Source organism: Ziziphus jujuba, chromosome 3 (assembly GCF_031755915.1).
Source record: "Ziziphus jujuba cultivar Dongzao chromosome 3, ASM3175591v1".
NCBI lineage: Eukaryota > Viridiplantae > Streptophyta > Magnoliopsida > Rosales > Rhamnaceae > Ziziphus > Ziziphus jujuba.
The window spans coordinates 14,807,670-14,832,104 of record NC_083381.1 but is presented as its reverse complement, the minus strand read 5'-3'; the positions used below and the strand labels follow the sequence as shown (position 1 = coordinate 14,832,104).

The window sequence follows — 24,435 nt, the reverse complement described above, 5'->3', positions numbered from 1 at the left end:
TGTTGAGAAGTACCTCCAAGAGAATCCCGACTCCTACAACTAAAACCAGTTTTATTAACGTTACCTCTATTTATTGTTCATTGGAATGTGTTTACTTATAGTTATGCCAATCAAAATCTTGCTTTTGGGCTTCTTTTTTTTTTTTTTTTTTTTTTCTCCCCTCTAAGTATGTCAAAGTGGACATTTTATTTCTTTCATTTTAATCAAATGAAAACATATATTGAGTGACCATCAAAGATTTTACTTGCAAATAGTGAATGCTCCACTTCCTTTTGAAAATAAAGTGAAAAAAGCAGAGTAGAAAACAGGGGAAATCTAGAGCATAGAACAATCAATAGCAGAAAAAGAAACTTAGTACAACAAAGAATATCAATGCTTGTCTCAGAACTTCAAATCCTTCTAACATAAAAAAAATTTTCTTTAATTCCTTATCCAGTGAATATTTTCTGTGACAATAAGAACCATCTGTTCTAGCTCAATATTCCTCATTTGAACTTGATGGTTTGCATTCTGGTATTATTTTTATTAGTGAAAATTAACCTAGAAAACTTTCCTATCTATGACAAGCCCTTCTAAATTGGAAAATTGTGAAAGCATAACCAGAGAAAAATAGTACTCCAATGAAAATCTGTATAACCATAATTTTTCATCACTTTCATTTGTGCAATTATGTTTCTTGCTTCACAAGCTTCAACCACATGAGGATTGATTTTTTAAAAGTGAAAATTAAAAGGATGTGCAGCTTTAGGTTTTGAAGTAGTAAAAACAATATGAAATAATTTTGTTCAAAAACTAGATTTGTAACTTACAGGTTATATTTATCACTCATAATTAAATAACAATGATATAATGGAGCAAATGTATGAGATGAAAAAGATTGTACACATCACTATCAGTGACAATCACTATGGGGGACAAACAAGGGATAATCTCCAAAGATACTTGGATTTTTTTTTTTTTTTTCCCTCACAAGGGACAATCTCCAAAGATACAATAAAATAACTGTCTATAAAATGAAAAAGGTCATAAAAACCAAGATTCTCCACCTTTTAGTTCAGGCATATGAGAACTTATCACACGATGGCTCACCATCTGAAAACATTTTTTTTTTTTATAACTTTTATTTTTAAAAGAAAAAAACACTAAGGCAGCACACATCTAACACCAACTAAGCCTTTTTTGGATAAACTCTCAAGGATGATTTCTTTGACCCAATAGAAAACAAGTAACAACATGCCTAGATTGGTCCCACACTGCTCATATACATAATTATACTACTGCAGATAAGATTTTTCCTTTTTTGGAATTTTTTTTATTAAAATTCCCCCCAAAAAAAAAAAAAAAACTCATGAAAATCATTTAAATGCATTGAGCAACTTTTTCCAATGATCTTGTGATGCTTTTTTTCTAGATGGACTAGCAAAAATATTTAAATATTTTCTAGATTTCAAATTAATTTATGTGCTAGAAAAACATTTATGGATGAACGTTGTTGAGTGTTTTAGAACTCAAATAAGAAAAGTTTTTATTTTCTAATCTTGGAAATAAGAAGACCTTGATCTGCTACTTGGAGGCAGCTTAAACTTTTTGACTTATTTCTTATCAATTTTTTATACTTATTTAATAGAGCAAAGAGCAAACCATCATAATCAATGAAGTTTTTCAGAATCAATATTCAAAGGTGGATTTCTTTCACCAAATATAAGTTTCTATTATTAAATTTGCTAGAATCCAAAAAAAAAAAAAAAAAAAATTGTAATAATTGCATGGCTAAACCCTTTAGACAAATTCTATATAAATAGCAATCCTACCTTGCATTTCCCTTCGTCTCAAAAACAACATAAAGTTTTAGCAATACACTTCTAGTGCTTCATTCTTTCTTTGATCTCATTTTTTAAAACCTTTTAGCTACCATGGCTGTTCTATCTTATGAATCAGAGTTCACTTCCACTATCCCTCCAGCTAGGCTTTTCAAGGCCTTTGTCCTTGATGCAGACAACCTCTTTCCAAAGCTCGCTCCCAACGCAGTTAAGTCTGTTGAAATCATTGAAGGAGATGGAGGATCTGGAACCATTAAGAAGATTACCTTTGGTGAAGGTTAGTACTGCTTGGTTTTACATCATTATCTCCATGATCATTATGTTTTTTTGGAGTCATTTTCTCATTCTCTTAACCTTATGAATTTGCAGGCAGCCACTTCAACTATTCAAAGCAAAAGATTGAAGTAGTCGACAAAGACAACTTTGTCTACGCCTACAGTTTGATCGAAGGAGATGCCTTGACAGACAAACTTGAGAAAATCTCTTATGAGAACAAGTTTGTTGCAGCTGATGGAGGATCCATCATCAAGAGTGTCAGCAAATACCACACCAAGACCGATGACCATGATATCACTGAAGACAAGATCAAAGCAGGGAAAGAAAAGGCTGCTCATCTCTTCAAGGTTGTTGAGAAGTACCTCCAAGAGAATCCTGATGTCCACAACTAAACCAGTTTTATTGTTCACTGTAGTGTGGTTTCGTATTGTTTATTCCCATCGATATCTGTTTCTTGGGCTTGTTTTTGTTTTTCAGAATGTTGAAGTGTGAACAATTTTATTTCTTTTTTAACGATCAAATACAGTACTGGCAAATAGTGAATTATCCACTTCCTTTAACGAAATGCATATCAAAAGCAGATCATAGAACAGGGGAAACCTACAGCATAGAACAATTAATGGCTACTACTCAATGAATATACATATTGTAACAATAAGATATAGTTGTAGCTCAATACTCAACTTTATTCATGCATTGTCATCTCATATTTCTTCAATTAAAGTTAACCAAATCAATTTAACCACCATATATAGTAGTTGGTAGGCTGATAACTATACTAGTTAATAGTTATCTAGGATTACCTTTCTGGAGAACATTCCAAAAAACTTGCTGTTAACACGCCATCTATCCCAAATGCTATATAGATTGTAGGAAGTCTGCTTGACAATGTATATCAAGCATATTTTCCAGTACTTGCGGCAAAAAAACCAATAAACCTAAAATTGTTAGGCTGCATGGTAAGCCTACTATGAAAATATCAACTTTTTATGGTTAAGAAACACTTATTTCCAGCTTTAACAGTTTAACCCACATTTGAGGATATTTGGGCTTTTTTGTGAACAATAATGAATGATCCTGAATCATTATTGCTTGTAAAGAAATTTTCTAAATTACATAAAAATAAGCTTTGAATATTTTGATGCTTTGAGTATTTCCAAAAGGCATTATCTCAAAGAAAACTACTTGAATATTGCTGCAACAATATATATAATCATCAGATTGCACAAGTTAACTACTCAAAAAATTATCCTCAATTTTAAAAAATCTACAATGATTTATTAAACACTAGAAACGCATTTTTTTTTTTTCAAAGAAAGGAAAAAAAAAGGATTTTTGTCTTTGGTGCACACCTCTAACTGTAACACCAACATGCCAAAATTGGTCCCACGCTGTTTATATATATTATAATACAATTGGTAAGTTCCCCCCCCAACACAGCCCCCCCCCCCCCCCCCCCCCCCCCCCCCCCCCCTTCCTCTTTGGGAATTATCTATAGAAATTCCAAAATTATTCATGAAATGACTGATCACATGTTCATTTATTGAGGAACGTCTTTTTCTAATTGATTGACCATTTCGAGGTTCAATATCTATTATATCATAATTCTTTGGCCAAAAAAGAAAAATATCTATGATATCATAATCCAGATGAAAGATACCCAACATGCTTGTTAGATAGGTTTTTGTCATTATTTCATATGCTGACTATATATAATTGATGGCATAGATCTATCTCTATATATCATCTTGAATGTATGCATATAACATTAACGAACAATTAAATAATCTAATATGACATTTTAGTGTAAAAGAGATGAAAGTTAAAATAGGAATCATTGTTTTTCATGCATTGGGTGCAGTCAAAATTGACTGTCACTATTCTTCTCTTTTTTTAATTTTTTTTCCCCTTAAAACTAGTATTGCTACTTTAATGATTTTGTGAGAAAAAAGAAATAAATCTACCAAATTAAACCACAGTGACACTTTTTATCATGCCTAGTTTACGTAACTCAAGGTCCATCACTTTAATTTGCTTGAATATGAAATATAAAACATAGTCAATATTATTAAAATTTTATTTAAAACATTTCCACCAAACCACTTTTGGTAGACCATCTAGAATCCCTTATTTATTTTCTTTTTTTATTCTACTTATCACAACATTTTAGCAAATGAGAACACCGCTCTTTAAAAATATCAATGTTTGGAAAGCCTTGTTTGTTTCTTTCCCTTTGATTTTTAGGGGGTTTGAGTGTGATCAAAGAGTTAAAGTATTGATTTCAGCCAATAGCAGCCAGAGAGTTGACATAATTGACCAATGACCATCAGTATCTGTCATTTTTCCTACTTTTTTGACAATAACATTCTAATTTGTTATAAATTTCTTTAAACTAATGAGGTTATAAAAAATTATTCTCCTATTTTCATGGGTTTTATGAAAAAGGGCAAACCTTTATAATGAATGGAGCTCTTTTTATAATCAATATTCTAATAAGGCGTCATTCTTTGACCAAATAGACGCTTCAATAGCAAAGTTGGAAGCATGCAATAAGATAACTCCTCACACCAAGTCTATAAATATCACCTCTAGTATTCACTTCTCTTCACCTCTAAAACTCCAAGTTTCAGCAATATATTCCTAGTCTTTTCAATCTTCCATTGCTCTCATTTCTCAAACCTTGTTAGCTACCATGGCTGTTCTATCTTATGAATCTGAGTTCACTTCCTCCATCCCTCCTGCTAGGCTTTTCAAGGCCTTTGTCCTTGATGCAGACAACCTTTTTCCAAAGATTGCTCCCAATGCAGTTAAGTCTGTTGAAATCGTTGAGGGAGATGGAGGAGCTGGAACCATCAAGAAGATCACCTTCGGGGAGGGTTAGTATATACTTAGTTTACATCATTATCTTCATGATCAGCTTGTTCATATAGTTCTTAGGAAGTACTTTTCATACTACTAAGAATTTCCAAAACTAGAAAACATGAGTCATTGATTGTGATTGTGAGCAAGATGTTGGAGTCAGTTTCTCATTCACTTAATGTTTGAATTTTCAGGCAGCCACTTCAAGTATTCAAAGCAAAAGATCGAAACAGTTGACAAAGACAACTTCGTCTATGCCTACAGTTTGATCGAAGGAGATGCTTTGACAGACAAACTTGAGAAAATCTCTTATGAGACCAAGTTTATTGCAGCTGATGGAGGATCTGTCATCAAGAGCGTCAGTAAATATCACACCAAGACCGACAACCATGATATCACAGAAGACAAAATCAAGGCAGGAAAAGAAAAGGCTTCCCATCTTTTCAAGGTTGTTGAGAAGTACCTCCAAGAGAATCCTGATGCCTACAATTAAACCAATTTTATTATTCAATTTAAGTGTGGTATCCTGTTGTTTATGCCCATCAGTATCCGTTTCTTGGGGCTTGTTATTGTTTCTCAGAATGAAGTGTGAACATTTCTATTTTTTACCATTATAATCAAATAAAAGCATCTGGTGAGTGATCACCATTTATAGTAGATGCAAATGGTGAATTCTCCACTTCCTTTAAGAAAATGCATGGCAAAAGCAAACAGGGTAAACCTAGCATAGAACAATCAATGGCTACTATTCAATAATTATACAGTAAAAAATATTAATAGCTAAATATTCAACTTTATATATACTTTTCTATCTCATATTTCTTCAAATTAAAGTTAACCGGATCAATTTAACCACCATATCTAGTAGTTTCTAGGATGATAACTAGAATGGTTATCAGTGACTTCACCATTTCGGATACCATTCCAAAGAACTTGCAGCAAAACAACCAATATATAAACTTGTTTGGCTGCTTAGGAAGCCTCCTATCAAAATATCAATTTCTTTTCCGATAAGAAACGTTGAAACACATTTCAGAATTTCGCATCAATCCCCTTTGGACAATGATTTCCAGTTTTAAAAGTTTCAACCACATTTCCAGTTTTTCTTCAATTAATGTGAACAATAATGAAAGATCCTCAATCATCATTGAATGTCAAGAATTTATTCCGTATTACATAAAAATGAACTTCCAATTTTGATCCTTTAATTGAATATATCCAAAAGGCACTATCTCAAAGTTTTGAACAATGCTGTAACAATGTATAATCATTAGATTGCACAAATTAGAAAATGTACCCTAAACCAAGAGTCATACAACTTTTACATCTCAAATAGATACTTAGAAAATGATCCTCAATTATGTATAACCCACATGGACATATTAAGGAATTGCATATATACCAGCTAGAAACTCTTTTTCTGTTTCCAAAAAAAGAAAAATGGCCTTTTGTCTTTGGTTAAGAGAGCACACGTCTAACAACGACTGTTTTCTGAACAGTTGCAAGCCAGACATGTTGGACCAAACAGAAAACATGAACCAAGTTGCCTAAATTGGTCCCACATTGTCCATGTATAAGATTATTCAATAGTTTTCATGATTTTTCCCTTTTTGGAATTTTCTATGTAAACTCCCAAAGTGCTCATGAAAAGAGGAACCTTTTCTAATTGATTGATCATTTTGAGACGTTCAGTATCTTAATCCAAATGAATTATGTAGGTGTTGTAAATATATTACATAAATTGACCACCACAATTGTATGTATATTTCTAATTAATAATTAAGTAATCCAACATGAAATTTTGGTAAAAAAGATATGAAACTAATAAAAGTACTATTTGAGTTGAAAATGCCAAAGAGGATTTTTTGTTTTTCATACATGAGGTTCAAAAGCATAGGACCTTTTGTGAAAAAAGCATTAAATCTACCAGCTTAATCCAATGGGAACTGTTTATGAGTGTATCATGCTTAGCTAAGTAACACCATCATTTTAATTTGCTTGACTTTGGAAAATTAAAACATGGTCAATATTATTTAATTATATTTTTCAAAACTTTTCCACCAAAGCACTATTTTATAGTAGACCATCTAGAATCCCTAATTTTTATTCTTTCATCACATGTTTCCCTATGAGAACACCATCTTTAACAAAATTAACGTTTGAACAGCCTCCTTTATTTGCCCCGTTAATTTTTAGAGGGTGAGAATGTGATGAAGAGTTGAAAGCTTGATTTCAGCCAATATCAGACAAGGAGAGTTCACATTATTGACCAATGACCATCAATTTATGTCATTTTTTTCCATAGCTTCAACAACAATATTCAAATTCGGCTTTAATTTCTTTAAACTAATGAAGCTAGAAAAAATGTCTTATAAAATAGTTAGCAGCCAGAGTCTGTTTGGGGTGCCTTTCAATCAGTAGGATTTATAAAGATCAAACCTTTATATTAATGAAGCCTTTTCATAATCAATATTCTAAGGCATCATTCTTTGACCAAATAGAATCTTCCATTTAAATTTAGAAGCATGCGGAAAAAAAAAATTTGCAAAAACTGCATGCCTAAAGTAACTCAGGTTAAACCTTAAGACACAGTCTATAAATAGCAATTCTAAACATTTATTTTTCTTCATCTCGAAAACTCTTTCAGATTTTAGCAATACACTCCTAGTCTTTTATTCTTTTTTTGATCTCATTTTTATACCCTTTTAGCTACCATGGCTGTTCTATCTTATGAATCTGAGTTCACTTCCTCTATCCCTCCAGCAAGGCTTTTCAAGGCCTTTGTCCTTGATGCAGACAACCTATTCCCAAAGATTGCTCCCAATGCAGTTAAGTCTGTCGAAATCATCGAAGGAGATGGAGGAGCTGGAACCGTCAAGAAGATCACCTTTGGTGAAGGTTAGTATTATTTTAGTTACATAATTATCTCCATGATCATCATGTTTTTTGGAGTCTGTTTCTTATTTCCCTCAATGTCATGTATTTGCAGGCAGCCACTTTAACTACTCAAAGCAAAAGATTGAAACAGTTGACAAAGACAACTTCGTCTACGCCTACAGTTTGATTGAAGGAGATGCCTTGACAGACAAGCTTGAGAAAATCTCTTACGAGACCAAGTTTGTTGCAGCTGATGGAGGATCCGTCATCAAGAGCATCAGCAAATACCACACCAAGACCGATGGCCATGACATCACAGAAGACAAAATCAAGGCAGGGAAAGAAAAGGCTTCCCATCTCTTCAAGGTTGTTGAGAAATACCTCCAGGAGAATCCTGATGCCTACAACTAAACCAATTTTATTGTTCACTGAAATGTAATATTTCCTATTGTCTATTCCCATCAATATCAGTTTCTTGGGCTTGCTTTTGTGTCTCGGAATGTTGAAGTGTGAACATTTTGTATTTATTTTGTTTTGATCAATAAAAACATCTGGTGAATGATCACCTAATATAGTGGTTGCAAGTAGTGAAGTATCAACTTCCTTTTACAAAATGCATAGCAAAAGCAGAGTAGAAACAGGGGAAACCTACAACATAGAACAATCAATGGCTACAATTCAATGTACATACAGTAAAAAGATATTTGTCGCTCACTATTTAACTTTACATATACTTTGCCATCTCAAATTTCTTTAAAATTATGTTAGTCAAATCAATTTAACCGCCGTATATAGAGTTGCTTGGCTGATAACTATACTGCTATCAAAATATCAGCTTTTCATGGTTAAGAAACTACAAATGATATGTCAGAATTTTTCATCAACCCCCACCGGACACCATATTTAAATGCTTCAATCACATTTGAGGATATGTGGGTTTCTTGAATTACTGTGAACAATAATGAATGATCCTCAATTTTGATCCTTTGAAAGATCCTCAATTTAATCATTATTGAGTTACTGTTAACTGTTATGTATTCTAAGAACAAAATCCAAGAATCTAAAACTAAAAACAACACAGAAAATTTATCGAGGTTCGGTCAAAATTGACCTACGCCCTCGTGCTCCGGTGTGAAGCTTCTGCACTATAAGAAAGTATGTGTTTACAAGCTCAAAACAGACTAGCAATGGTGGTCTCACACAAGAAACCCAAAACCAATCCCAAAGTCCCAATTACAACCTCACTCCTGTATTTCACAAAGAAACCACTCAATCTCACAAAAAGATACAAGGTATAGAAAACTCATACGAAGAACTTTGGAATTTCTCTCTCTAAAGTTAATCTGGAACTTTCTCTCTCTAAAACTATGAAGAAGAAAACCAGCTGCTCTGTTCTTTTATGCTTGAAGAAAACCATTCCTATTCAATCTGGTATAGTCTTCTTTCCCCTTAAAACGCAGCGTTTTCTTTAAATGAAACAAAGCCTTTTTGATATTCCATCTTTGCTAAACGACACCACTTCAACCAGGTTCATTAAAGATGCAAAACGGCATATCATTACTTAAGTGAGCTTAGTCATTCTGCTAATGTGGCAATCTAACTTAAATTCATGAACGATGCCATTCTACCAAAAAATCAGCAACCATCAAACTGCAGCTTCTACTCAGCTCCTACTCTTCTTTGTTCTGTCACAATTTCAAACCAGCAAACACACTTTTACAGAAATTTTGAGGATTAAATTCTCACATTAACAATAATGATTGATACTCAATTTTGATCCTTTCATTGCATATTTCTGGCGTTATCTCAAAGTTTGGAATATTGCTGTAACAATTATAATCATTAGACTGCAAAAATTAGAAAATGTATTCAAAACCAAGATTCTATAACTTTTACGTCTTAAACAGCTCCTCAGAAACTCTTTTTTTGGTTAAGAGAGAACACGTCTAACACCGACTGATCCTTTTCTGGATCAAAGGAAAGGCAGGCTTATTTGGCCAAACAGAAAACAAGAACCAAGATGCCTAAACTGGTCCCACAGTGTCCATATATAAGATTATTCAATAGTTTTCAAGATTTTTCCTTTTTTTTGGAAATTTTTTTATTCAAATTCAAAAATTGCTCATGAAATGAATGATCCATAAGTACATAATTGACTGATCATTTGGGGTTCAATATTAATCCAGATGACAGATACATACATATATATATATATATATATTCACAAGATACCCAATATACTTTGGTAAAATGGTTTTTTTTTTAAAATATATTATATTTATTGGCTACCTATATATCATCATGAATGTATGTATATTATACAAATTAATAATTAAGTAATCCGACATGAATTTTTAGTGAAAAAGATATAAAACTTATAAAAGTATTAATTAAACTAAATATACCAAAGAGTAATTGTTGGTTTTCTTGCATGAGGTTCAAAAAGCATACGACCTTTTAATTATTTTGTGAAAAAAGCATTAAATCTACCAACTTAAACCATTGGGAAACTTTTATCATGCTTAGCTTTGGTAACCCACTCCATTTCTTTAATTTACTTGACTAAGGATTAAAACATGGTCAGAATTATTCAGTGTTCTAAAAGGTGGAAAAAGGCACTGTCTAGGCATGATGCTTTTAGATAATGTCTTGCATAGTAATAAAGTTTGGAAAAAGGTGGTCAACACTGTATTGACCGCCTAATGTGCGCTTAGGCGCTAAAGGGTGGAAGCCTTTTTGTTCAAAGTTTTTTTTTTTTTCTAAGATTATTTTTTAAAAAATGTTAAAAAACAATTCATAAGAAATTAAAAAAACATATTGTTAAAAAATGGAAACTTTTTTAAGATTAAGTTTTTTTTTTTCTTAAACAAAAAAAATGAAAATGATGAATAAGAAAAAGAAGAGTAATAAATTAGAGGTTCTACTAGCAAGTGATGCTAATAATGCACAATCATAGATTGCCGAAGATTGTAATGATGATAAAAATGATGATGAGATGGAGAATGATATGTTACCACTAAAAAAAGGTTCTAGAAATGCTCAAGTGGAAATTAGGGAGCCCAAGGAAAATGATTTTGTATCGAATGACATGAAGATGAGTTGGATGAAAATGTAGATATTGAATTGGAGTCCAATAAAAAATTAAATAAGAGGTAGATTATGGTAATAGCTAAAGTATGTATTAATATAGGAATTATTAGGTACTCATTGATTTGTAATATATATGTTTTGAAACTAATCTATTGTTGGAAACTTGGAAAACATGAATTTCATAAATCTATTGTGATCACTTACATGCTAATTCATGTTTATTGTACATACAAAAGTAATATAGACATATATATATTTTGACATTTAAAATATGAATTATTTTGTTTATTTAGTAACCTTATGACAATTAAAATAATAATATAATTGTGAAACGCTTTTTCATGCCTAGACTTCGCCTAGGCATGCCTAGGCTCATAAGGCTTAAGGCTTGACTTTGCCGCCTTACAACGCCTTACGTCTTTTAGAACAATGGAATTATTTAATCATATTTTTCAAAACCTTTCCACCAAAGTACTCTTTTTATAGTAGACCATCTCGAATCCTTAATCTTTATTCTTTCATTTCAACATGTTTGCCTATGAGATCACCATCTTAAACAAAATTTTGCTTAAACAAATTATATATATGAATGTGTACATATTTGTGTATGTATATTTTGTGTTATTTAACATTTTGTAAAGTATTATTTATGTTTTAAAAATTAAAAAAATTGTTATTTGATTTTATTAAGCCATTTTATGTTATTTAAATATATTTGTTAGATTATATTTATCATATGGTTTGGAGAAATTAATTGTGTTTAATTACTGTTCAACTCAATGTTATATTTATTTTGTATGATAAAATGTGTTTGTGTGAGATTAAATTATATGTAAATTTTATGTGATTTAATATAATTTTTGCATAAATAAAATTTTAAGGATAATAATTCTTAGTGTATAAAAATCTATTTGTGTATTTGGAAAATTTGTGAAATTGAGATCATTGTAGAAGTAATTAATTTAATAAAATCATTGGATTTATGCAATAGTTTAAAATGAAGCATGGAATTTTATAGATTTGCTAAAAATGTACAAACTTGATTGTAATTTATCGAATTTCGATATTTATAGTATTATAAATTTTTTATAGTTTTTACATGCACCATATAGTACTGGTATTTTATACTGTATTGTTGATTAGCACGCAAGTTTGTATAGTTGTCCTATCGGATGCCATTGGCTTGAGGATAGGCAGGTATAATGCATAGTGAGCATCAGCTACTTTCCTCCATAGCTAGGATGACTGTTGATAGCATCAGCGTCATTAGGACATTAAGGCTACCGTATAGGTTTCTCTCTTTAACCTTTCGTCAGAGTGGTACTTGAGATGCTGTGTACCACCTGACACAATTAGTATATAGTACGGTGGGTCAAGTTGTTATGATTTTAGATATACCACACAGTATAGGTGTTTTGTATTGTATTTGTTGTTAGCGCGCAAGTATATAAGGTTTTTCTATCGGAGTCATGGACCTAATGGTTGATAAGTATTTTACAGTAAGCATCAGCCGCCCCCCTTCCATGGCTAGAATGATTGTTGTTACCATCGGTGCCTTTGGGAAGCCAAAGCGACCGTTTATATGTTTTTCTCTTTAACCTTCCCGTCAGGTAGTACGTAGGATGCCGAGTACTGTCTGTCACCACTAGTATATCATATGATGTATCAAGTATCTTTTTATATATATACGTATATATATAGATATATTACATTATGTTTGTATGTATCATACCGTACAGGGACAACGATCTGATTCGGCCCATGAATAGCTTAGCCTTATAACTCTGTTATCTACGTGTCCAAGGGATCATATGACATTTATAGGCAACCATCCTTGGCTGTATTAATATTAGAGTACCAGCGACAGTTGATATCATGAATCGCATAGCCTGTTACATGGTATCGTATGTACCTCCGATATGAGTGTGCATATTTTGTGGTATCTTTATGTATTTTAAGATTTCATTTTACTCTATATTATCTAATCTATTCATAATTTGATTTTCTAATATTACCCTTATTTGCCTTTATTTTATTGTTATTATTATTATTAATATTATTGTTGTTATTAATATTGTTATTATGGTTTATTTATTTATTATCATTATTATTGATATCGTTATTGTTATTGTTATTATTATTGATATCGTTATTGTTATTGTTATTCTTATTGTATTTGTTATTATTATTTATTATGATAATTTTTATTGTTATTATTATTATTATTGATATCGTTATTGTTATTGTTATTCTTATTGTATTTGTTATTATTATTTATTATGATAATTTTTATTGTTATTTTCATTATTTATTATTATTATCATTATTATTATGGTTGTTACTATTTTTATTAATGTTATTTACCATTGAAATTGTTGTCGATTATTACTGTACTTGTTGTTATTAATTATTGTGATTATTATTATTGTTACTAATATTGTTGTGTTATTATTATTATTATCATCATCATCATCATCATTATTGATATCATTATTGTTTATTATTATTATCATAATTGTATTTGTTATTATCATTTATTGTTGTTGTTGTTATTATTATTATTATTATCATTATCATCATACGGTACCTTTTGGTCAAGTATCATAGCTTATGGGCTAGAACAATAGCCATCGAATAAGTATAATAGCCCTTGGCAAGTGGTAGTCTTTGGGCAGGTACGATAGCCTTTAGGTAGGTGTGGTTATGTGATAGCCTTGGGCAAGTAGTAGCCTTCAGACATGTGTGATAGCCCTCGTGCAGATACGATCATATGGTAGTTTTCATGCAAGTTGTACTAATGCCATTATTATCATTATTATCATTAATATAATAATAATAATTATTATTGTTATTGTGGTTGTTGTTTTGTTACCTTTCTTATTGTTTATGCATTTGATATGTTTATAAAGCAGTATAAAGATATAGAATTGTATTAAGTGGGTGGTGTGGGCGAATACAAAATATAAAGGTATTTGTTTCTTATTAAGTTATTCCTCCTGCCTATATACCTATACTATTTTTTACATAGAAGTTTTGAAAATTTATGGAATCTATTATAGTAAGGTGGGAGGAATAAGATGGTACTGTATAGAAGTGTGTTTTTGTACAGGTAATTTTTTGGACATGCTCAACCATTAAGGAAGATACCACTGAATTTTCCGTAGGACTGTCTGGTAAGGTTTTCCCCTGGATCACGGCTTATCTAGGGTTTTTGAGAAAGGATCCTGAATGGGTCCCGACACCTACTTTGTATATTTTGAAAAACTCTATGTATGGAGCAATGTGGTAGGATGCTACAGTAGCAACTATCCACTCAACGTCTTGGCTTGAAATGTGAAGACACGTCTCTTCATGTATGGAACAACATGTCACTTCTCCTTTAACAATGACTGAAATCTTACCATCTTTCTTTGGCCAATTATTTTTTAGTTCCTACTCCCAATATATTCCTTTAGTACTTCAAGTGACCTTCTCAGCCATAATAATGGCATTTATATATTGGCCTCCTTTCATATGTGGATTTGCCTTTTCTCTGGCTTCTACATCTCCCCCTTCCTTGACTACTTTCTTGTTGTCTCCCTCATTTCTTTATAACTAAGGCATGTGACTAGTCATTGCGTATGTCCTTTCTTCTGGCCTCCTCATTAAATATGGCATCCATTACCATAGCCATGGGAAGTTTATCATTTGGTGCAAAATTGCTAAGAAAGACCACATGGTCTCCCAACTATCTAGAAGAAAACTAAAAATTAAAAGTGTTTGTTCCTCATCCCTTAGTTATAACTTCACTGCAGATAATTGATTTACCAAGCTCTAAAATACACTAGTGTGTTTGGCTTCATAAGTTCCATTCTTTAACTTCAAATTCACTAAACACCTCATCAGCATAACTTTATTCCAAGCCATCTTGGCTAGGTACATGTCGTCCAACTTCTTCCAAAGTGTGCATAAGTCAATCTCCTGTGCAATATAATGGAAGATACTATGATCGATCTATTGCTAAATTTAATAAATCATTTTCTTGTTTAGTTTCTTCCATTTTACTTCTTTGGTAAAATCGAGATTCTTTTTTTTAAGCATCTAAGAGGTCAAAAAAATCTTTGCAATTGAGGAGATATTCCATCCAAGGTCTCCAAAGTGTATAGTTCGCGGTAATAAGCTTGACTATAACATTTGAAAATGATTCCTCCATTGACATATTGCTTTACAATGGCTTCATCAAAAAATTAGAGCTAAATTTGGCAAAAAAAAAATCTGCCAATGCATCTGAAATGTTCAAAAATGTTTGATTTGACTCTTCTAACTTCAAAATCTAGATTTTAGAAAATTTAGGCAAAAGTGTAATTTCTAAAAGTTCTGGGTCAAATTACAAATACAAAAGTTCTAAGGTAAACCTACAAATACTAGAAAATATGGGATATTCTTGTAATTTTTGAAAAAAATTTTACCATGCTAGTGTGACAGATGATATGATGATGTGTCAGTTACGTTGTACACATGGTAGAAAACATGTCAGTGACGTGTCCAATGACATGGCCCAGATCTAGTACAGCTTGGATAAGCTGCACTTGGAAGCGCATGAAGACACCGGCATGTGGACCGCCGATTGGGCCCTATCTCTAAACTTGACTCTAATACCACTTATTGAGGCTTTGGATTCTACTCTAAAAAGTTAACCCTATAGGAAAGTAACTCAAGCCTCTTATATATCCTTTAATATCCATGTCTAATCAATGTGGGAGTTATGTTGGTACACTCTACAATCACCCCCTCAAACTAATGACCACTAGCCTTTTTTTTTTTTTTTTTTTATTCCTAAGCTAGCACTGTGAAGTCCCACATCAGTTGCAAAAGGAAACAAAACACTCCATATAAGTGGGAATGTAAAACCGTGCGAGCTGTGCCCAAAGCGGAAAATATCGTGATTAGGCCTAGAAGCCCATACCAGTGGGACTGGTAGGTAAGGGTTGAAAGAGGATTCCCCCTAACCATTGCAAGACCTTTTAAAACCTTGAGGGCTGGGTTGTAAGAGGATTCTCAAGTCTAAAGAGGACAATATCGCATATGGGTGGTTTGGGCTGTCACAGATGGTATTAGAGCCAGACCTGGATCGATGTGCCAGCAAAGACACTAGGCCCCAAGGGGGAAGGATTGTGAAGTCCCACATCGGTTGGAAAGGGGAACGAAACACCCCACATAAGTAGGTGTGGATACCTTTCCCTTACGAGGTCTTCCCATGAGAGAATGTAAAACCGTACAGGCTGGGTCCAAAGTAGACAATATTCTGATTGGACCTAGAAGCCCGTGCCAGTGGGACTGGTAGGTAGGGGTTGGAAGAGGATTTTTCCAAACTATTGCGAGGCCTTTTAAAACCTTGAGAGCTGGGTTGTAAGAGGATTTTCCAGGCCCAAAGAGAATAATATCGCATGCGGATGGTTTGTACTGTCACAGACACCCTCTTAAACCAACAACCACTATTTTGTCCCCATCTATTGAGATGTCACCAACTCTTTTACTATGGTGACTCACATAACACACCATGGCACCCTTGCATGGCATCCCCCATATACCCCATGCATGGAGATCCCCATTGCCGCACCACCTCGACATGAAATTTTGTGTCACCAAACTTCAATCGTTGATTATGGGATTTAAATTCACCATTGCGGTCTATTAGCCAAGGGCCCACCACCATTCGATCACATTGGGTTTTCTCTCATGCATACACATGGCTCTATATGGTTTTTGGCTCTAATATCACTTATTGTGATTCTGTGACCATTAAAACACAAAAAACAAAGGAAAGTAAAACACAAAATATTAAAAAGAAAAATATATATTATTTTTTAAAAATCCATACATAAAAAAACTTCTCTAGAAATTCTCTTTCTAAAATCTCTAAAAAGTCTATGTTGTTTATGATACAAGACTAAAAGCCTAACACATATTTATAAGACTATAAGGTTGTTGTTTTACTAACTAACTTAGCTACCAAATAAACTTAACCACTAAATAAATTTAGATAACAAGTAAAAACTTTAATAGGTTGGTTTTAAGAAGAGATTGGACCCCACAATGCTGGCTAGTATATCTTGTTAGGACTAATGTTATATCAACTTAATCACACACACACACACACACACACACATATACATATATATATATTTCTTTCTAAATTCTCTTAATCACATATTTGTTCCGAACAATTTCTTCCATATTGAAAATTAATACCATTTTCAATGGATTCATATCAGTTCCTTAATATTTGACTCATCTTCACAATTTTACTGTACCTGTTATTTTGAAAGACATAAATAATCTTTTTTTCCTTGCTTTTTTTTTTAAATTTTATTTTATTTTAATTTGTGTTTAAAGTACTGTCTGCTCCGGTGAGTCTTTCAAAATCAGAAGTTGGAGAGATTTTCCAGTAGCTATTTGATAAATATTAAGAGAAAAAATTTCATATAGATGGAGAAGTAATAAATAGAGCCTTGTTAGATGAAAAGATATGAAGACTTGGAGGGTGTTAGAGAAGAATCTTATCTATATATATATATATATATATATGTATATAATATATACTGTTAATTCCTTGTAATCTCTTGATTTACCATGTTTATCATCATGTATCTGTAGAAATGTAATGTTTTAACTTAATGAGTAGAGCACAGCCTTTACACAATATTGTTCAGTTATTACAGTGGGGATAAGAAGAATATAGAGATATGCAAAGGAAATAAAACATAAAAAGAGAGAGACATCAATTTTTAATGAATTAGACTTTTATTTAGGAAAAAAAATGTGCAATCCAACTAAAGTGTAGGTACTAATTAAAATGCAATTCATCCTAGATTAAAGATACAATAAATTATTTCAGTGATTGATCGATAAAGAAAAAAAATTTCATGCATTGAGCCAATTTTTAATTATATACCATACTTATCAAGCCCAACTCATAACTGTTTTTAAGATAGATAGCAATTTAATATGCTAACAAATCTTAAAGAATTATAAGGTTATACATTGTTGGGTCTCACCTAAAAAATTAGAATACGAGGACAACTCCGAGCAATTTTCGAACTTACAGAGAAAGAGTATAATAAAAAAGTACAAAATAGAGGGGCCACTTTTGAAATTTATCTTATAAATAATTACAACGTATACATTAATTTAGATTCCCAAACTTTGACCATCCCAAACTAACCATTGTAACAAGAATTATAATACTTTTCCGCACGTTTAGCAGGAAATAAAGAGTAGACAAATTACAATACTACCTTGACTATTCATTTGCTTGCACTTCGATTTATTTTTGTTTTTTTTAATCGAAATATAAAAATTATTTTTGTTTTCCTAATTATTTTAAGTAATCATTCTATTATTGATTATTTTAAGTAATCAATTGTTTTTTATTTAAATTTTGCTATTTATTACTATTAGTGACAAGTTATAAGTTTATATGATAAATTTTAATTGGTGGATTCATTTTTTTTTTTTTTTACTAAAATTCTAAAAGTAAACTTTTTAATATTAACTATTTAAACTATTACTTAGTATATATGTCAGCTAGTTCATCAATGATGACAAATAATATTTTTTTTCTTGTTGAGATAGTTGAAATCTCCAAATATATATTAATAAATAGGAGGAACAGAAAGGGAATTGTTGAAAGTAAGTCAATTAATGGTTTCTGATTCTAGGGTCGCCTTCCAATGCTTCCTTCCAATGCATGGTTGCCATCCACATACTTAAATATATAGCATTCAATAGAAAATTATTTATAATAATAAATTATATAAAATATATAAATTAAGATATATGATTATTTTAATAAAAAAATAGATAGTATAATATGTTACATTGTCAAATGTTATAGTGTATTTCAATACAATATATTTTAATCTACTCCAATATAATACATTTCAATACAATACTTCCTATCAAACTGAGTCTTAAATTTTTTCTATACAAAAATGTCCATTAACTATTATTAGAAAAAAAGAAAAAAAAAAAGAAAAAAGAAAAGTCCAATTGCCAAAATTGTAACAAAATTTGTAGATTGACAGTGGGCTATGCAAAGCTTTGTGAAACGAGTGAAAAATGTAATTATCCCAAATTAGAAAATATTAAAATGCAATTGTCCGATTTTAATACCTATATCGTTAGAAAGTGCCAAGGAAACAAATTAAATACAAAAATCGTAGTCAGGATTTAACATTCAGTAAAAGTGAAGTTATCTTTTAAGGTAATCTCTATAAACGTAAACTTGATGAAAAGGAAAAAAAAAATAAATAAAAAAGAAAAGAAAAGAACAGCGTACATGAAGAAAACTAATATTTTATAGAAGAAAAATTTGACAAGTAAAAGTATAATAATAAATCACTTACCACGGGCTTCTGGTTTTATAATCGATGACTTTTCAGTATCTAATTTATTCAAGCTCTGACATAATGTTTGACAAAAAAACCCTGACACAATGGCCCAGCCACATATGACTATTTTTGGTCAAAGGCCATATGTCACCGCTAAAATTTACATTCTTGCCACTCCCATCACCTCCACGTTATATGTATATCTCTTTAAATCGATATGACGACAAATGGGAAGTCGTGGGCTTGATCATATCAAGATGGCTACTCCTTCAGGTTATATGAACATGGCGCTTCTTGTTCTGATCATCTGGTTTCTTATCAGGCTTAGCCTTACTATTGAAGCTATCCCTGAATACCGATACAGTGTATGTCCAAACACATCCACTTTCACACCAAACAGCACCTACCAATCCAATCTCAATCAACTCCTGTCTTACCTGACCTCCAATTCCACTCGCGACACCGGATTCTACAACACCTCTGCTGGCCAAGACCCTGGAAATGTTGTTTACGGCTCGATTCTATGTCGTGGCGACGTAACCATAGATATGTGCCAAGAATGTGTGACAATTGCATCCAAAGATTTAGTTGAGAAATACTGTTCCGTAGCAAAGGTGGCTGTAATATGGTACGATCGTTGTATGATACGTTACTCGAATGAATCTTTCTTTGGCAACATGGACGATTCTCCTTCCGTTTCGATATCAAACACACAAGATATTTCCGAGCCAGTCCGGTTTAATCAGCTGTTACAAGTATCGATGAACAACTCTGTGACAAGAGCCGCGGATGCTCCAACAGGGGCTAAAAAATTTGCCACGGAAGAAGCAAGCTTTACAGCAAACGACACGTTGTACAACCTAGTTCAATGCACCCCAGACCTGAACAGCTCCGATTGTGATAGGTGTCTCCGAGGAATGGTTGCACGTCTTACGAGTTGTTGTTATGGACGGCGTGGGGGAAATATTTTGAGTCCTAGTTGTAATATTAGATACGAAATCTACCCTTTTTACGAGCTGGCGGCTGCACCAACCCCGACACCGTTGCTTGTTCCTCCTCCACCTTCATCCGGATCTGACGGTAAATTGAAACGCATCTTCTTATGTTAATGTTACTAGCCAAGTCTAACTTAGCTTGTTTTACTAATCCATATGTTGTATACTCCCTTTGAAAAGTGTGATTGTTTATATGGGAGAACTTAAATAGTCTCAAGCACATTGATATATGATTACATTTTCATGTCTTTGCAGGAAAAAATCAAATCTCAACAACACTTATAGTTTCCATTGTTGTTCCAATATTTGCTGTTATTTTTTTCCTTTCCTCTGTAGGATACTGTTTCCTAAGAAGAAGAACAAAGGAAAAGTACAATGCTATACAAGAAAGAAATGGTAAATTTTTATAGGGAGAGAATTAATTTATTTCCTTGTCAAATTTAAGTCATTTATTATTATTTTCACCTACAGCTCGGTTTGATTCTGTTATTTAAAAGCTTCAACCATATATATGCCCGATTATTATTATTATTATTATTATTTTAAAAAAATTAACTGTACATTAATGATTTTGTAGATGGCAATGATATATCTACTGTAGAATCGTTGCAATTTGATTTGAGTATTATTAAAGTAGCCACAAACAACTTCTCTGGTGGTAACAAAATAGGCGAAGGTGGATTTGGCGAGGTTTACAAGGTAGTTAGGTTTTCAGAAATTAAAATTTCAATACAACTCAAACTTTTGATATTTTCTCAAAATTGATTTTTAGCAATACATTCAGGGAATACTTCCAAACGGGCAACATATAGCTGTGAAGAGGCATTCAAAAAGCTCTGGGCATGGAGGAGAAGAGTTTAAGACTGAGGTTGTATTGGTAGCGAAGCTTCACCACAGAAATCTGGCTAGGCTATTGGGATTTTGCTTGGAAGGAGAAGAAAAGATTCTTGTTTACGAATTTATGCCCAACAATAGCCTTGACCACTTCCTATTTGGTTTGTCTTTTAACATATTTAAAACTTTCAGCATTAGCTGTCAATTGTTTAAAGTAGATTTAAATATAGTTTCATTTAAAATCTTGCTCATTCTAAAAAATCTACAAGATTTGTGGAAAACTATATATATCTATATGTATATTTGTATTCTTGTTTCTTCTTGTTTTCCTGGAACTGAATGATTTCTTTATAGACACACATAGACAAAATCTTAATTGTTTTATACTAAGTTTATATTTTTACTAATTACATATTTGTAGACCTTGACAAGCAAGGACATTTGGATTGGTCGAGGCGTTCCAAAATTATTAATGGGGTTGCTCGAGGGATTCTTTATCTTCATGAAGATTCTCAATTGAGAATTATACATCGTGATCTTAAATCTAGCAATATATTGTTAGATGAGGAAATGAATCCAAAAATTTCAGACTTTGGGCTGGCAAAGATTTTTGGAGTTGACCAAACTCAGGGGAACACAAGTAGGATTGTTGGGACATAGTAAGAGTTTATATTACTAATTTCTAAACTATAAATTAGTACATTAATTATATATTTTCCATCTTAATGGAATTCTGATACCTTTACCAGCTACAATTTAAATTATCACATTTTTAAACTTTTCCTATGTGACTAAACTTTTAGTTCATATTTGGTTGTCTGTAGTGGTTACATGTCACCAGAGTATGCATTTCATGGAAAATTTTCTGTGAAGTCCGATGTTTACAGTTTTGGTGTAATAATTTTGGAGATTGTAACTGGCAAGAAAAATAGCAGTTTTCTTCAATCAGATGGTCCCACAGACCTCCTGAGCTATGTGAGTATGAACCAAAATGAAACTATGTAATCTATTTCATCATTTGTTGTCGTGACATTTTAAATGGCACTATGAATTAATACAGGCTTGGAAACATTGGATGGATGGGACAATATTGGAGATGTTGGATCCTAGCCTTGGAAATTCTTATTCGAGAAATGAAGTAATTAGATGTATTCATATTGGCTTACTTTGTGTAGAGGAAGATCCAGTGAGCAGACCCACCATGGCAACGATAGTTCTCATGTTAAGCAGTTACTCTGTCTCATTGGCATTACCTCGCAAGCCAGCTTTTTTACCGCAAACTCGAACTAACCAAGACATGCCTTCAGTTGGGATCGAATCCAACAAATCTACAAGCAAGTCTAAGTCAACTACTATTAATAATATGTCCATTTCTGAAATTTTTCCTCGGTAGGGTTAATTTATCATTGAAGGCATTGTCCATTGCCAGGCCAGCTTTTCTACTGCATCTGCCATTTTTTAAGACAAGTATCAATGTTTTTTAAGACAAGTATTAGTTCTCGAAGTATTCAATTCTGTTTTTTGTAATTGTAAATGAAATTTTCGTTTTAATATTTCTTGTCAAACACTATAAAAAAGTATCTATCTTAAAAATTGACAATCAAAAATAATTTTAGAAATATTTGCAAGGGTATCCATATATATTAAAGATGTGGAATTGAAGTTCTTTTTAATGTTTTATTATCATTTGCTGGAAGGTCGAGATTAGATTTTCCATCCTCCAATTCATGTTGTTGGAATCAAAATTACAAGTTCTTATTTGCTTAAGTCCAATTGTGTGACTTTCCTAAACTTGTTTCAAAATACCTCATTCCATCTTTTGAGCCTGATATGCATGGCGATCTTGGTGGCCCAAATGACTTTGTTTACTTTAAAATTTTGACAAAAGGACAAGTGCTGCAAGGAAATGAAAGAAAACTTTGAAATTCCAGATGTTTAACTCAGAGAACCAAATGAAGGCTAAGATTCCATTAATATAGAAGCTTCAACTTCAAGAAAATTGAACAACAAAATAGGCCTAGATCCATCTTAGACCGATGGTCCTTTTATACAAAGAAGACCTCAACAACACCGTTTAAACAATGATCAAATACAAAATAAAACAAACGACTAATTGGAACTTATTAAAAATAATAAAACTTATTGATGAAAGGGTGCGCATTCACCTCTGTTAGAGTAATGACACTTTTGTTGCTGCAATTAGTTGTTTTTTTATGTTTAGTTACTTTATATTCAGTTTTATGTTTAAAACACTGTTGTATTAGGTAGCCAAAATACGTCTTGGTTTTTGGTAGTATGATTACTGTAGTGTTAGGTGAAAATTAGATGTATTACTTTTGTAAGTTTATGTTTATATGGTTTCTTTCCAAAAATGAATGCAATGTAGTTTTTCACACCAGATTAAGCTTCATTTTTCTTCTTTTCATTTTTACTGTGTTTTTTGTTTCAAATCCCACAAAATGGTATCAAAGCTTCTATGATCTTGAGGGGCCGTGAGTGAAATAGCAAGAAAAATACAGAAACCTTCCTTCTACCTTTCCTTCCGTTTTTAAATGGCTTCAGCTCATTTTTCTGCTCCATCACCTCCTATATTTTTGGAGAAAATTATGTTATGTGGTCTATAAAGATAAAAGCTTACCTTCAAGCTTTTGACTTGTGGGAAGTTGTGGAAACTAATAGAGATCCTTCTCCTTTGACAGCAAATCCCACTATTGCACAAATAAAGCAACATAGTGAGGAAGTTACTGAAAAGTTTAAGGCTTTATCTGCTTTACATGCTGGTGTTTCAGATGTGATGTTCACCAGAATTATGGCTTGCACTACAGCCAAAGAGGTATAGGACAAGCTGAATGAAGATTTCCGGGGAAGTGCAAGAACAAGACAGATGTAGGTATTGAATTTAAGAAGGGAGTTTGAGACTCTAAAAATGAAGAATTCTAAGTTGGTGAAAAACTTTATAGATAGACTTATGAAGGTAATAAACCATATCAGAATTCTTGGAGAGGAGCTAAGTGATAGAAAAATGGTGGAGAAAGTGCTGGTTAACTTGGCAGAGAAGTTTGAAGCAAAGATCTCATGCTTGGAGGAGTCAAGAGACCTTAATCAATTTTCTTTGTCGGAACTTGTTAATGGTTTACAAGTAACTGAACAAAGAAGATCTATAAGACAAGAAAGAAACCTCAGAAAGTGCTTTTCTAGCACTATAAAAAGGAAAGGCTCCAGCAAACAATAACTAAAGGAAACAGCAAGGTGGAGGAAGTAATGACAAAGGAAGAAATGGTGCTGGTACGAATAGAGATGGTGAAAGAAAGA

At 32.3% G+C, this 24,435-nt stretch overlaps 4 protein-coding genes across 5 annotated transcripts; all 4 read left to right on the top strand.

The window, feature by feature from the left end:
- Positions 1 to 1,809: 1,809 nt before the first annotated feature.
- On the top strand, positions 1,810 to 2,642 carry LOC132803210 (major strawberry allergen Fra a 1.05-like). The gene is made up of 2 exons (XM_060815540.1): positions 1,810 to 2,097; positions 2,190 to 2,642. The coding sequence occupies exons 1-2, from the start codon at positions 1,914 to 1,916 to the stop codon at positions 2,486 to 2,488; spliced, it is 483 nt and encodes a 160-aa protein (XP_060671523.1). The 5' UTR covers positions 1,810 to 1,913; the 3' UTR covers positions 2,489 to 2,642.
- A 2,056-nt stretch (positions 2,643 to 4,698) lies between these two features.
- LOC107422265 (major strawberry allergen Fra a 1.05-like) lies at positions 4,699 to 5,612 on the top strand. The gene is made up of 2 exons (XM_060815274.1): positions 4,699 to 4,972; positions 5,150 to 5,612. Exons 1-2 carry the CDS (start codon positions 4,789 to 4,791, stop codon positions 5,446 to 5,448), a joined length of 483 nt encoding a protein of 160 aa, XP_060671257.1. The 5' UTR covers positions 4,699 to 4,788; the 3' UTR covers positions 5,449 to 5,612.
- Positions 5,613 to 7,578: 1,966 nt separating this feature from the next.
- LOC107422270 (major strawberry allergen Fra a 1.05) lies at positions 7,579 to 8,419 on the top strand. Its single transcript, XM_016031699.4, has 2 exons — positions 7,579 to 7,853; positions 7,945 to 8,419. The coding sequence occupies exons 1-2, from the start codon at positions 7,670 to 7,672 to the stop codon at positions 8,241 to 8,243; spliced, it is 483 nt and encodes a 160-aa protein (XP_015887185.1). The 5' UTR covers positions 7,579 to 7,669; the 3' UTR covers positions 8,244 to 8,419.
- An 11,123-nt stretch (positions 8,420 to 19,542) lies between these two features.
- LOC125423508 (cysteine-rich receptor-like protein kinase 25) lies at positions 19,543 to 22,736 on the top strand. 2 transcript variants are annotated; one of them, XM_060815223.1, is made up of 7 exons: positions 19,543 to 20,374; positions 20,626 to 20,685; positions 20,867 to 20,988; positions 21,074 to 21,284; positions 21,545 to 21,782; positions 21,948 to 22,098; positions 22,184 to 22,736. In XM_060815223.1, exons 1-7 carry the CDS (start codon positions 19,552 to 19,554, stop codon positions 22,514 to 22,516), a joined length of 1,938 nt encoding a protein of 645 aa, XP_060671206.1. In that variant the 5' UTR covers positions 19,543 to 19,551; the 3' UTR covers positions 22,517 to 22,736. The 2 variants fall into 2 exon arrangements, with proteins under 2 accessions (XP_060671206.1, XP_048333928.2); XM_048477971.2 differs by having other exon boundaries at positions 20,545 to 20,685; positions 22,184 to 22,734.
- Positions 22,737 to 24,435: the final 1,699 nt, after the last annotated feature.